This window comes from Hyperolius riggenbachi, chromosome 4 (genome assembly GCF_040937935.1).
Source record: "Hyperolius riggenbachi isolate aHypRig1 chromosome 4, aHypRig1.pri, whole genome shotgun sequence".
Lineage (NCBI taxonomy): Eukaryota > Metazoa > Chordata > Amphibia > Anura > Hyperoliidae > Hyperolius > Hyperolius riggenbachi.
In genome coordinates this window covers 208,575,087-208,588,579 of record NC_090649.1, presented here as the reverse complement: position 1 = coordinate 208,588,579, position 13,493 = coordinate 208,575,087, and the positions used below count along the sequence as shown (strand labels likewise).

The window sequence follows — 13,493 nt, the reverse complement described above, 5'->3', positions numbered from 1 at the left end:
CTCCACAGGAAAATTTCCGTAATCGCGAAGGTCCTCGGTGGTCTGGGTGACGCTGTTCTCCCCCCATCCTGTTGGTAAGCGCTCTTCCTTTTGCACCTTACAACTTTGTAATTCCTTCCTTGGATCGATACTTCATGCTTGCCATCTACCACAATAGCATGCATTACTTGGCTCTGATTCTTAAAGGGAATCTGCCTGCCCTATTGCACTTTGTACATACTGTACATATATTGGGGTTACCTTTTTCTGCTTCTCTCTGCAGGTGTTAACTATTTATGTATTATATTGGGCTAATACTCTTCAGGTGATGGTGTTTCTGTTAAGATAGTGTGGTGTGGATGGAATTCTGCGCGCAGTGTGCAGACACAAGGTGCATAGTTACAATAACCACCCCATATGAAATGCAACAACCAAACCAGTTTTGTCAGAAGCCACGGCATTGCCTACCCCCGGCTTATATGCGGGTCAATCTTTTTCTGGTTTCTGGAGTAAAAGTTGGGGGGGGGGTCGAGAGATAGATATAGATAGATAGATAGATAGATAGATAGATAGATAGATAGATAGATAGATAGATAGATAGAGAGAGAGATAGAGAGAGAGAGAGATAGATATATTTATATATATTAGTAGCTACAAGTCTCAACTACTACTATCTACTAGTCCTAAGCAGCACACTTGATAACCAGTAGCAATCCTAGGGCTGGTGCACACTACAAGTTTTAAACACTAAAGATTTTAAAAGCTCTTACTACTGCAATGCTATGGGGGATTTTTACAAAATCACATCGCTCCAGTGTGAACACACACATAGGATAACATTAGCGGGAGCTTTTAAGAAAAAAAAAAAATCACAAAGCGCTCAGAAAAGCTCTTCTGGTGTGCACCAGCCCTTAGGCCCAGTGCACACCAAAACCGATAGATCGTCAAAACGCTAGTGGTTTTGGGAGCAGAGAGCCGATATTTGCCGGGTGCACACCGAGCGGATTTTGTATGTGATCCGCCGGCCGCATCCACGTGGCTAATGTATCTCTATGGGCTGGTGCACACCGGAGGTTTGAGGATTTAAGCAAACCGCAAACGTGCAGCAAGAGGCACGTTTGCGGCTTGCTAAAAACCTCAAACCGCCGGTGTGCACCAGCCCATAGAGATACATTAGCCATGCGGATTTTAAAGTGGATGTGGCCGGCGGATCCGCCCAGGGTGAAATCAGGATGCTCACAGCAGCTCCCTCTCCTATCAGCCTTAAACGACACCTGAAACAAGAGTAATATGGAGGCTGCCATATTTATTTTCTGTTAAATACCAGTTGCCTGGCTGTCCTGCTGATCTATTTGGCTGCAATAGTGTCTGAATCACAAACCTGAAAACAAGCATGTGGCCAATCCAGTCACACTTCAGTCAGAGCACCAGCTCTGCCTTCTTGTTCAGGGTCTATGGCTAAACGTATTAGTCATAGGATCAGGATCCGCAGGACAGCCAGGCAATCTGCATGGTTTAAAAGGAGATAAATATGGCAGACTCCATATCCCTCTCACTTCAGGTTACCTTTAACTCAGGCCCACTCTGATACTCTAAGCAGCTCCCTCCAGAACAAAGTTGGCTATCCTTACAGAGAAACTCCAACCTAGAATTGAACTTTATCTCAATCAGTAGCTGATACCCCCTTTTACATGAGAAATATAATGATTTTCACAAACAGACCATCAGGGGGCGCTGTATGACTGATTTTGTGCTGAAACCCCTCTCACAAGAAGCTCTGAGTACCGCGGTACTCTGGGCAAACTGCCACAATGTAACAATGTTCACAGACAGGAATTAGCTGTTTACAGCTGTCTCTAACAGCCAAAACAGCTAGGAGCAGCTACATAACCTGCCCACAGTAAAAATGTCACCATGTAATACATGTCAGAATGTGAATCGGGGAGAGGAAAGATTTTACAATGAGCAAACACTGACTAAATCATTTATACATAATTATGGTAAAAAATTAAGCACTTTTTTTACTATATTATTTTCACTGGAGTTCCTCTTTAATGTCCACTCCTCTTAACAGCCAAGCCATTATTTTAGTAAACAGGCAGAAGGGACATGACTACAAACCATGGTGCTTCATCCTTACACTACCTTAGTAACAGGTGCAGGCAGTATAAACGCTCTATCTGCAAAACCTCCACCAGAAAAAGTTTAACCCAGGCCTCACTTTGTCGCATACAAAACTTTATTAATAGAAAATTAGCAGCAATGACATACCATATCAAAAGATTCCAATAAAAACACTAAAAACACTTGGAGACTGGAATACCCTGGCAGCCCCTGCATCCCACGCACGCTCCACATTCATCCATCTACATCATACTGCTGGAAGAGAAGCAATTGCATGTATATATTGTGAACCACAGAGCTCTGGGTAAGCAAACCAAAGGGGGGATTCCTCCTAAATAAGAGTCCTAAGCTTTCCTTGATTTATAATAGCATGAGAAAGTGAGTGACTGGCCAGTCCAGATAAAGAGTTAGCAGTGCAAGCTTCAAGTTCTAACTCTGGTTCCAGTGGCGTAGCTAAGGAGCTGTGGGCCCCGATGCAAGTTTTACATTGGGGCCTATAGCACTCTTTACATAACAATTGATACGGCACACCAAAACCTGCCAATGGCAACTACAGTGTCAGAAGTGCAAGAGGGGAATGGGGAGCAGTTTGTTAATGATTACCACTATTCAAAGTATCTATAGAAGTTATTATTATGAGCACAGGACCAATAGAGAGCTAATACTGCAGTTGAGGGAGGGCCCTTTGGGGCCCCTCTGGCCCAAGGGCCCCGATGCGGTCGCTACCTCTGCACCCCCTATTGCTACGCCCCTGCTGGTTGCCATTTATATAGATGAAATTATCACCTCCACATATCAGCCACAATAGAGATGCTTGAAAGTTCAAGTGTCCACTGCATAGCAATAGATCAGATAGCAGCTTTCAGCAATGCAAGAATGAGGATAGACAAAGGCAGGTTATAGCAGTAATGTTAGTTGCAGCAGCATAATAAGGCAGCGTGTCAAAGCACTTTCTGTTTTGTTCAAAACGAGAGGGGAGAGGGGGAGGACTTCCCCTGTATCTTACATATCCCAGTGGATCTGTGGTAGCCGTTTCTTCAGCTTACATGCCCGCTTTAGCTTCTCACCAATTGGGGATGGTGTATCGTCCGTGCTGATCGCGCTGGCTTAGCGCATTCATGCAGCACCAGCAGTGATGGCGGCAGGGAACGCTCTCAGAGCGGCGTGGGCTCATAGCAGTGGGCAAGGCCGGCCTCCTGTAGCTCCTCCCACCTACATGTTTCGCCCAATGGGCTTCATCAGGGTGTGGCTTGTGAAAGAAGGGGATGATCAGAGCATTTGTACTCGGGCAGCGATCACCTGACATGCCTGAAGGCGCCATCTTTGTTGTTGGCAGGCTTTGCCCATACCTTCATACGTATTATTATATAGCTCATTCCAGATTTTTGCATGACTATATAGTTTCATCTTTTGCAGGAGAGAACAGGGGAGAGAAAGAACAAAGGAAGCAAATAAACGAAGAGGTGCTTTTTCCATCTTGGAGTTTTTAGCGCTTTTACTTTTTATTTCTTAGAATTCTTAGTTCTTCTGCTCTCAGCACAGGGACAGGCAGCAATAGTAAAGTAAGTGAACTTTCATTCAGCACAATACTCATGCATATCATACCACTCACACCTCTCCCCCAGCTTTAATTTTCAATGGTCTATTATCGATTTTTTCCTTCCATCTCCTACGTTATCACCAATATATTAATTAAGGTACAGGTATCGCCACAGAACCTTTGTTTTATTCATTATACATGTGCAGTACTACACACAGCACTAAACATTAATACTAGTCCAAAACATTCAGGGACAGGGCTGCATGCCTGTCAGATTAGGTTGTGCATGGTTCAACATGAGGAGTGGGATTGGATACCGCACAGTAAGTCACCCTAATACGGATTCAAGTATACTGAGAAGTTAATCTCAGAGTTAAGACCATTGGGGGTTAATGTATCTATTTTATATATCCACATGGTTTCTCTGCGGAGAAGTTCTCTCTCTACACTTATTTTTCTTGTTCCTTTGGTTATTGATGTCAATACTTTAACCAAACTCCCTTTAAAATTTCCCCCATGGTATTGCTGATAATGTTCTCTCAAGGGACCATTGTTCTCTTTGTTTTTATTCTTTACATTCGACATGTGTTCTAAAATTCTTGTTTTGAACATTCTGGTGGTCATCCCAATATAGTGTAGGCCACAGGGGCAGGTCACCATGTACACCACCCCCGTGGTCTCGCAGTTCATGAACGACTCAATTTTATATTCCCTTTTATGTTCAGTATCCCAAAATGAATTTGTCCTATGTACAAAGGGACATACCTTACATCGCCCACACCTATGCATGCCTTTTGGCGGGGGGACAGATCCTAACCAGGTTCTTCTCTCCTCGATCTGTTTTTTATTTTTAAATTCAGAGGTTACAAGTTGATCCTTTAAATTTCTTGCCTGCCTAGCTGTTAACATGGGGACAGATCCCACGATTTCCGCTATTTCAGATGATGCCATCAATATAGGCCAAGCTTTTGTCAACACGGCTCTCAGAGAATTCCAGTGTGAGCCGTATTGAGTTATTATTCTCTCTTTTTTTAGGTCATTTGATCCATCTCTCTTTCCAGGTGCGAGGAGGGTTCCCCGGTCACGGTCTCTTGCCCTTTTCAGACATCTTCTAAGCACCCTATGTGGGTAGCCACGGTCCCTAAGACGTGAGTATAATTCACGTGATTCCTTCAGAAACTCATCCTCGGATGAGCAGTTCCTCCTTAGACGGAGGAACTGTCCATAGGGGATGTTCCGTACCAGGTGGCTGGGGTGATGGCTGGTGGCGTGGAGTATAGTATTTCCAGCTGTAGGTTTCCTATAAGTAGAACTACAAAGAGCTCCACCCCTGACCGCAATTTTAAGGTCCAGGAATGGGATCTCATGTTCATCGCATATATATGTTAGCCGGATATTTTTATCATTATTATTCAATTTTTGTATAAACTCATCTAATTCATTTTTGCTACCATTCCAAACCACCAGCACATCATCAATAAATCTAATCCAGAGAGCGACGTGGCGCTGGAATGCCTCAAGTACATATACATCCTTCCTCTCCCAAAGTCCTAAGTGAAGACATGCGTACGCCGGCGCACACGCCGCTCCCATTGATGTTCCGGCCACCTGGCAATAGAACTCCCCTCCAAAGAGGAAATAATTTTCCGTCAGAACCAGGCGCAGCACGTCCATTAGGAACGGGTTGTGGTCAATTTGGGCAGGGTATGCTTCATCAAGGAAAAAGGCCACCGCCTCGAGGCCCACCTGATGGGGAATCAACGTGTACAAGGACTCTACGTCTATCCCCACCAGGAGGGCCCCCGGGGGTGCAGACAAGTCAGAGATGACTCTCAATACATCCCTGGTGTCTTGAACATATGACGGGAGACCCCGTACTAGCATCTTTAGCTTTTGATCGACAAACTGTCCAATACTCTCTGTCGGACCTCCATTTCCTGACAGGATCGGTCGGCCAGGAGGCCTTTCTTTATTTTTGTGGAGTTTAGGGATCAGATAGAGAGTGGGTCTAATATATTCCTCAATTTTCAAAAACTCAAGTTCTGCCTTGGATAACAAGCCTTCTCTGAAGGCCCCCTCCATTTTATCATTGATTTTGTCTACCAAGGGAGGAAATGGGTCCCGTTCGAGGCGTTGGTATATCGACCTATCATCTAAATGTCGATGCATTTCTATTAGATAATCATCTTCACCCCACAGGACCACATTTCCCCCCTTGTCACTTGGCTTTATAACAAACCCCTTTGCATCTTTCAGCTCTTGCAGAGCTAATTTTTCTTCTTTAGTTAGATTTTGTTTGACTTTAGGGTTTAAATCCATAGTTCTTAAGTCATTACTCAAGGTTTCCAAAAACACTGAAAGATATTTATTTGAATTGAGGGAAGGCATGAACTTGGATTTTTTCTTTAATTTAGTCCGAGGTATACCATCACTCACTGATATGGCTGTATCATCCACCTCTTCATCTATGTGCCCCTCATCCCACAGACTCTGTAGTGCCACTAAGGCTTCCCGTTCTTCTAGGTTTAAACATTCATATTGAACTTCATCATCCACATTTTCCCTTAATTGATTTTTATCTTTAAACATTAATTTCAAGTGGACTCTCCTCAAAAATAGGAGAATATCTTTATAGATGATGTATTCATCTCCTCTCTGAACAGGGGCAAATGTAAGTCCTTTCGAGAGGAGCGATATATGTCGAGGCTCTAATGGGAAGTTGGACAGGTTGACCACATTGACACCTGGTTGTCCTTGTTCTATTTGTTCTGACTCCGCCCCCTCCTCGGCAGATCCCTCCCTGTTGTTCCCCTTGCTTCTCCCTCCCTTCGATTGGTCCCCCTTATTCCCTTTGTCATACCTTTGTCTTTGTCCTGGTCGTCGCTTTGCTCGTCCTCGTCCTCTGTTTCGCCCTGATCTAAAAAAGTCACTTGTTTGTCACTATCTTCATCACTACTTTGTATAGCCTTGCCGTTCCTATCTTCCTTTTTGTCTTTTGGGGGTGGGGCAGGTCGTCTTGGACGACTGCCACTTCCCCCTCCTTCTTGACTTAGATCTACCTCGTTTGGGTCTGAGAGATGGATCAAAGGCTGTTTTGAGATCCCATTCTGCAATATCTTTCTGAAATTTTGATTGCTTCATCTTTTTGATTGTAAATTGGGCTTTTTCTATATGAGTTTTTAAATTGTTATTAAGTTTCTCAAATGCTGGGTCATCTTTATATTTATCCAGTTGTCCAACACTTTTTTCAACCTCCTCTGAGAGCTCCTCCAGCTGCACCTGTTCCTCCTCTATAAAGAGTTTTAGGATTATACATAATTATGGTAAAAAATTAAGCACTTTTTTTACTATATTATTTTCACTGGAGTTCCTCTTTAATGTCCACTCCTCTTAACAGCCAAGCCATTATTTTAGTAAACAGGCAGCAGGGACATGACTACAAACCATGGTGCTTCATCCTTACACTACCTTAGTAACAGGTGCAGGCAGTATAAACGCTCTACCCTAAAGAAAAAGTGTGGCCAGTAAGAAACCCCACTCCAGTGAGACCAGTACAACCTCCCTCTCTTTCCCAGCACGTGACACCCCATCCACCAGGCACTTTTCCCCAATTGGAATAGTAGTGCAGCAGACTATTGTAACATTTACCTATTCTATTACTCCTATTATATTGCATAACCACTCTTAGCTCCCAAGTGTTCCTGCATGTCACGTGACATAGATCGGTATGCAGTATAGGGCGTAGCTCCAATGATTAGTAGAGGAGACCAAACCTAACATAGGAACAGGTACAGTGCTGCCTATAATTATTTATACCCCTAGCAAATTGTGACTTAAAGTTACTTTTATTCAACCAGCAAGTCATTCATGTCAGACATGAAATGGCATAGGTGTCTCCCAAAAGATACGGCGTTGTACAAGAGGCATTATTGTGGGTAAAAAAAAAAACAATTTCCCAGCTTTTATTTACATTTGAGCAAAAAATGTCCAGTCCAAAATGATGCATACCCTTCTCAATAATCAATAGAAAAGCCTTTTTTAGCTATTATAGCAAACGCTTCCTATAATTGCAGACCAGCTTTTTGCATGTCTCCACTGGTATTTTTGCCATTTAGCAAAGAGCTTCAAATCTTTTCAGGTTGGAGGGTCTTCTTGTCATCACCCTGATCTTTAGCTCCCTCCACAGATTCTCAATTGGATTCAAGTCAGGACTCTGGCTGAGCTACTTCAAAACGTTAATGTTGTTGTCTGCTAACCATTTCTTCACCACTTTTGCTGTGTGTTTTGGGTCATTGTCATGCTGAAATGTCTACTGGTGCCAAAGGCCAAGTTTCTCTGCAGACTGCCTGATGTTGTCCTTGAGAATCCTCATGTATTGCTCTTTTTTCAATGTGCCATTTACTTTGATTAAGTTTCCTGGTCCATTGGCTGAAAAACACCTCCAAAGAATTAGGTTCCCACCAAGTTTGACAGTGGTGATGGTGTTCTTTGGTTGAAGGCTTCTCCTTTTTTACGCCAAATGAAGGAAACATCATTGTGACCAAAGAATTCAATTTTTGTTTTATCTGACCATAACACAGGGGACCAGAAGTTGTCTTCTTTGTCCAGATGAGCATTTGCAAAGGCCAAGCAAGCTTTTGTGTGCCTTATCTGGAGAAGTGGTGTCCTCCTTGGTTTGCATCCATGGAACCCAGAAGTGTGCAGTGTCGATTGGATTGTCTTCCTTGAGACATTGTCACCAGCAGAGCCCAGATTCCCCAGGATGACCTTGGTGGTGATATTTGGATTATTTTTTACCTCTCTCACTAACCTCCTGGCCAGCACAGGTGTCACTTTTGGCTTCTGACCAAGTCTTCTGAGATTTTCCACAGTGCAGAACATCTTGTATTTTTAAATAATACTTTGCACTGTAGCCACTGGAACTTGAAAACATTTAGAAGTGGCCTTGCAGCCCTTTCCTGACTTGTGAGCAGCCACAATGCACAGCCGCGGGTCCTCACTGAGCTCATTTGTCTTAGCCATTGATTAAACCCACTGTCCCCAACTAATCAGGGTAATTAGGATGTTTTAGAACAATTTGGACTATTTGGAATGTTATAGAACTTTGGATTTATCCACAGACTGTAACAGTTTGTTAAGGGTATGAATAATTTTGGACTGGACACGTTTTGTTCAAATGTAAATAAAAGCTAAGAATTGTTTTCCCCCACAATTATGCCTCTTTTAGTCTCATAGTCTTATCTTTTGGGAGACATCTATATAATTTCCTGTCAAAAAATGACTTGCTGGTTGAGTAAAAGTAACCAAGTCAAAATTTGCCAGGGGTATGTATAATTATGGGCTACACTGTAAATATTACACTGCTTCACTGCACTGCTCTGCCAAACTGAAAGGGTGACATGGAGGGATGAAAGTGGCAGGAGAAGCGGCACCTGTTCTATTAACAGGCAGGTCATTCCACACCATTTGACTCCTGAAAGAATCTCATCTGAGGATAGAGATAAGCACATAAGACAAGGACCCACACTGGATTAAACTCAATCGAAGTGGCCTTTAAAAAAATGTTCCCAAAAAATTAGCATGTATACAGGAGCCACATACACACCATCCCGGCATGCTGGATCTTTAGCTACATGATCCGACCAGCCTCCTAAGCGTATAGTTCTCCTGTCCAACCTGCACCCTGAAAGCTGCAGGGTTATGAGTTTCTCTGCTCCCCCATCCCATCGTAACTACAGATATGTCGCTGGCCTCTAGGCTAGTGACACATCCGTACAAAACTTGCCCCAAACTGTAATCTGATGGAACGTGTCTTGACAGCTTTATATGAACATTCTTTATCGCCATCTACTCTTCTTATTTAACAGGGCAGGGGCTCTGCTTCATCATCTCCTCTCCAGAGACAAGGAGGTTACAGCATCAACGATGTCCAGTGGGCAAACAGAAGCATACAAGTAGGGAAAGGCTCCTAAACAATGAAAAGGAGGACCAGTAACCAAGAAAAAAAAAAACTCTATGGGGAGGGGAGTTGTAATGTTTTGTCCATATGGTTTGTGTTTAAACTATGCAAGAAGTTCTGATTCAGGTTTTAATCTTACTCGCTAAAGCCTGGTACATGCATCAGTTTTCACTGGCCAATCATTGGGCAATGTTTCCACTGCCATGTAGTTTGAGGGCTTACCTACACAATCTAATATTCAAAATCTGTTGGCCCTCATACTACATGGAAGTGGCAAAATTAGTCAGTCACTGGCCAATCAAAATTGGATGTGTATACCCTATCAGGCTTTAGAATTGTCTTAATGTAAAACATATCTACAGCTTAGAGATGTTTTTAACTGTAAATGCTAAAAATACAATCACATCACTTTTGATATCCAGTTCTCAGACTGCAAAATAAGTATACTGCATTTGAAAGAAATGCTCTATATGATAAACAGAAACAAAACGTATGATAAACAGAACACTGAGTGCAGAAGTATTCTAACTGGTCTAAGGCCTGAACCCTACTAGAGAACTTTCAGCAGTTTTGTAATTGCCAGCAATTCCAAAAGCGCTTGGTCAAAGATGGTCAGTGGAGGTGATCTCATGGTACCAATTTCCTGACATCATAATTGCTGTGACAGCAGCATTTCTGGAACATTTGTACTTCAATACAAAGTATAGGATAGCTGCAAAATAATTTTTTTGCGTTACAAAGACATTTTGCAGAGCTTTTACTACCCAAAACCAATTGCCACAAAATGCTGCAAAAATAGCTTATAAACCGCTTAAGTGATTTCAATTGCAATTTGTGATGGGCCCCAGCCTTTGTGTTTATAACGAATGTAAATATCATCCATGTGCATTTTCTCAGCCAATGAATAATATGGCAATGCTAATAGTGTACAAAAAAGACAAACAACTGGAAAAGGACTAATAAAGGACAGTAAAGGACTTAATATCTTGTTTTGAACTTTACAAATCTGAATCATGGAAGGCATGTTGCAGGAAACTTAATCTTGTACCTGGAAATAAAGTGGGGGGTGGGACAGACACAAGAAAATCATACTCTCACACAGCAAAACATAAAAGAATGTGGGAAACATGATCCAAAGAGCATCCATGTGTAATACAAAACTTGTGCTGTACTAGACCTCTCTGCAATTGTCAGTATTTTTTCCATTCCAGATCCTCCCCAATGATTTTGTATTTTCTTGGCAAACAAATCGATATTAACAGCCAATTCTTAGTGTAAGCACAGCACTGATGAAAAAAACTATTCTTAGCAAAAATAAGACAGAAAAAGCCATTTCTTAAAGTTGCAATAATTAATAAAGCAGTATGCCTCTTTCTCAACTGCAATATAAATAGCACAGGCTGCAACAGCAGCCTTTCAGTCTGTTTACATTTGGCAGGAGCTACTTTTCCAAACTCTTCCTGGGTGCCTGTCACACAAGCGCAGGCTTCTGTAGTCCTGTTCACTTGCCATCAGACAGACAAAAGGCCTGGGCAGAGCTTCAAGGGTGTTTGATGAGAACACTGCTATTGTACTCAAGCCCATCTAGCAGATGATGCAGAATTCACTCAACTTCTGTCCAGATCTGAGAAATTACATCATCATGGCTTATATGACGACTGTACAAAATCCATCACATATTTGTGAGCTTAGTGACACAAATGAGTCTGAACTTAAATCACTGCAATGTTGTCATTATCTGATCCTACAGAACAATAAACATACCAGTATGTCTTTAGAATGTCTGGACATTTTTCCCCCTTAAGAATTAGTCAACAACACAGTGCTACTGTTATTAATTCAAAGTCTAACCAGATTACAATTTGCACCTACAAATTACATTTGTTTACATTTCAACTGTAGGAAAGTAAGTTGTCAACAACCATGAAGGTATTTTGGCTAAAAACCAGTAAAGTACTCCAACTAGATCTAATAAATGAAATTAAACCAACAGCAATAGAAGATTATCAGAAATACCAAGCTATACATCCCAAGAATGGGACACAAATGTTTAATATGTATTCTTCCTCGTTCCTCCCCACTCAGAATAACCAATAATTCTAGTACAGTCTAACACCTCATGAGCACAAATCACAGATAGCAGCCCTCTGGTTTAACATTGGATTGTCTTCCAAATACCTATTTTCTGTTTCAAAAAGTTTATTGTAAATTTTAACATTGTATAATTACAAAAGCTCGCAGAATTCTGCATATCATAAGAATTAGACACTACACTATTAGAATATACATACTACAGAGGCAAAAGATACCTCAGTATAATCGCTATAAGCCTCTTGTGTACAATCAAGAATCCAAACCATATGTTCAATGATATATATATATATATATATATATATATATATATATATATATATATATATATATATATATATATATATATATATTTACCAAATCCATTTAAAAATACCACGTTAAAACACTGCTTGAAAAGGGAGTCTCTTCTTGACTTTATTCTACAGACACATCTGTGATAAACTTCCACCAGTGAGACTGAGAACAACTAACACTTCCTCAGTGAAATGCTACATTAATACATGCACGGTTTCACTGATCTTTTGTCTTTGTGTCACTTTCACTCACCCAAAATCATCGTCCATAGACTTGAAGAAGAACTTGTAATTGGGTTTGTTGAGCACCCCTTTGAAATCTGCCAGCGTCACCCGCTCAGAGGGCACGGGCAGCTTCACCAGATACGGCGTCTCCTGCTCATCCAAGTGGTAGATGACCTTAGTCTCCCCCATGGTGACAAAGCTGGGCTAAGGGTCGCACAGGGCTTGTTCCAGGTAAGAGAAGGGGCCCAGCCCCAAGGGCTGTCATTCACGGCAGGCCATGGAAGAAAGAAGAGGCAGCCTGGCCGGGTGACATACACTCTACAACAGAGGAGCAGAGATTTAATGGCGGGGGAGGGGGAAGGGATGAGCCCTTCGGTGATACGGTATGTGTGTACGGAGAGAGGGGAAACAGGCAGGGGCGAGGGGAGACACTAATAAACACTTTAGTGTGTGGCCTGTCAGCCCTTGTCCCACAACGAAAGCGTCCACACTGTCTGACCCGCTGCTATGGAGCGTTGTGTACTCGCTGACGACTCCGAGCTCCCGAATACATGCACACAAGCCCAGCGTTATTCCTTCCCTCAGCCTTCCCGGCCAGTTCCCCGGTGTGTTTCTGTCACTCGGTTCCCGTTCCTTAAGCGCCGCGCATGCGCAAACTACATAAATCCCAGCTGCTGTCTGAGCATGACCAGAAGACCAGAGCAGAGAGCAGCATTTCAATGACACGCCCCTTCTTATCATGTGACTCCTGCACATACGGATATCCTCCGTTGTTAGTAACCCCCCACCACATACGGTCACAGCAGCTCCGACTAGTGGTGGATGCGCAACGTGAAGATATAGTAACCACATACAGCTACATTGTTATTATTTTTATTCCACGGCGCTGTACAGAAGACGTTACAAACATGCGTAACCTGAAGAATACAGACAATACACAAAATATAGCAATTGGTACATAATACAGATTGGAAGACATAGTAATTACAGTGAAAAATGTAACATGATGAAGAAAGTGTATAGCAAATGCCCAGACACAAAATGTTGATAGAGCCTTGCCCTTATGAATTTACAATCTAGGAGTGCCCACACTTTTTAGCTTGTGAGCTACTTCAGGAATTACTAAGAGAAAGTGAGTAGGCATGATCTCAGCCTCCGCAGAGCTCCAGAGTTTGGATTCTGAATCCCAATTAAAGCGTGCGGGCCACAGCAGGGGGGGAGGGCAGTTCACTTACCCTTGGTACGCCTATAGCCGATGAGCTTCACTGTCACATTCTTT

General features: G+C 42.4%; 1 protein-coding gene across 3 annotated transcripts in view; it reads right to left on the bottom strand.

The window, feature by feature from the left end:
- The window catches only part of DVL3 (dishevelled segment polarity protein 3), a 163,873-nt gene extending 150,966 nt beyond the window's left edge, over positions 1-12,907 (bottom strand). For 2 of the 3 annotated variants that reach the window (XM_068281300.1, XM_068281301.1), the window contains exon 1: positions 12,243-12,907. In XM_068281300.1, coding sequence (XP_068137401.1) covers positions 12,243-12,403 — 161 coding nt within the window. In that variant the 5' untranslated portion in view covers positions 12,404-12,907. The remainder of the gene's footprint in view (positions 1-12,242) is intronic. The other variant, XM_068281302.1, reaches the window with a different exon arrangement.
- Positions 12,908-13,493: the final 586 nt, after the last annotated feature.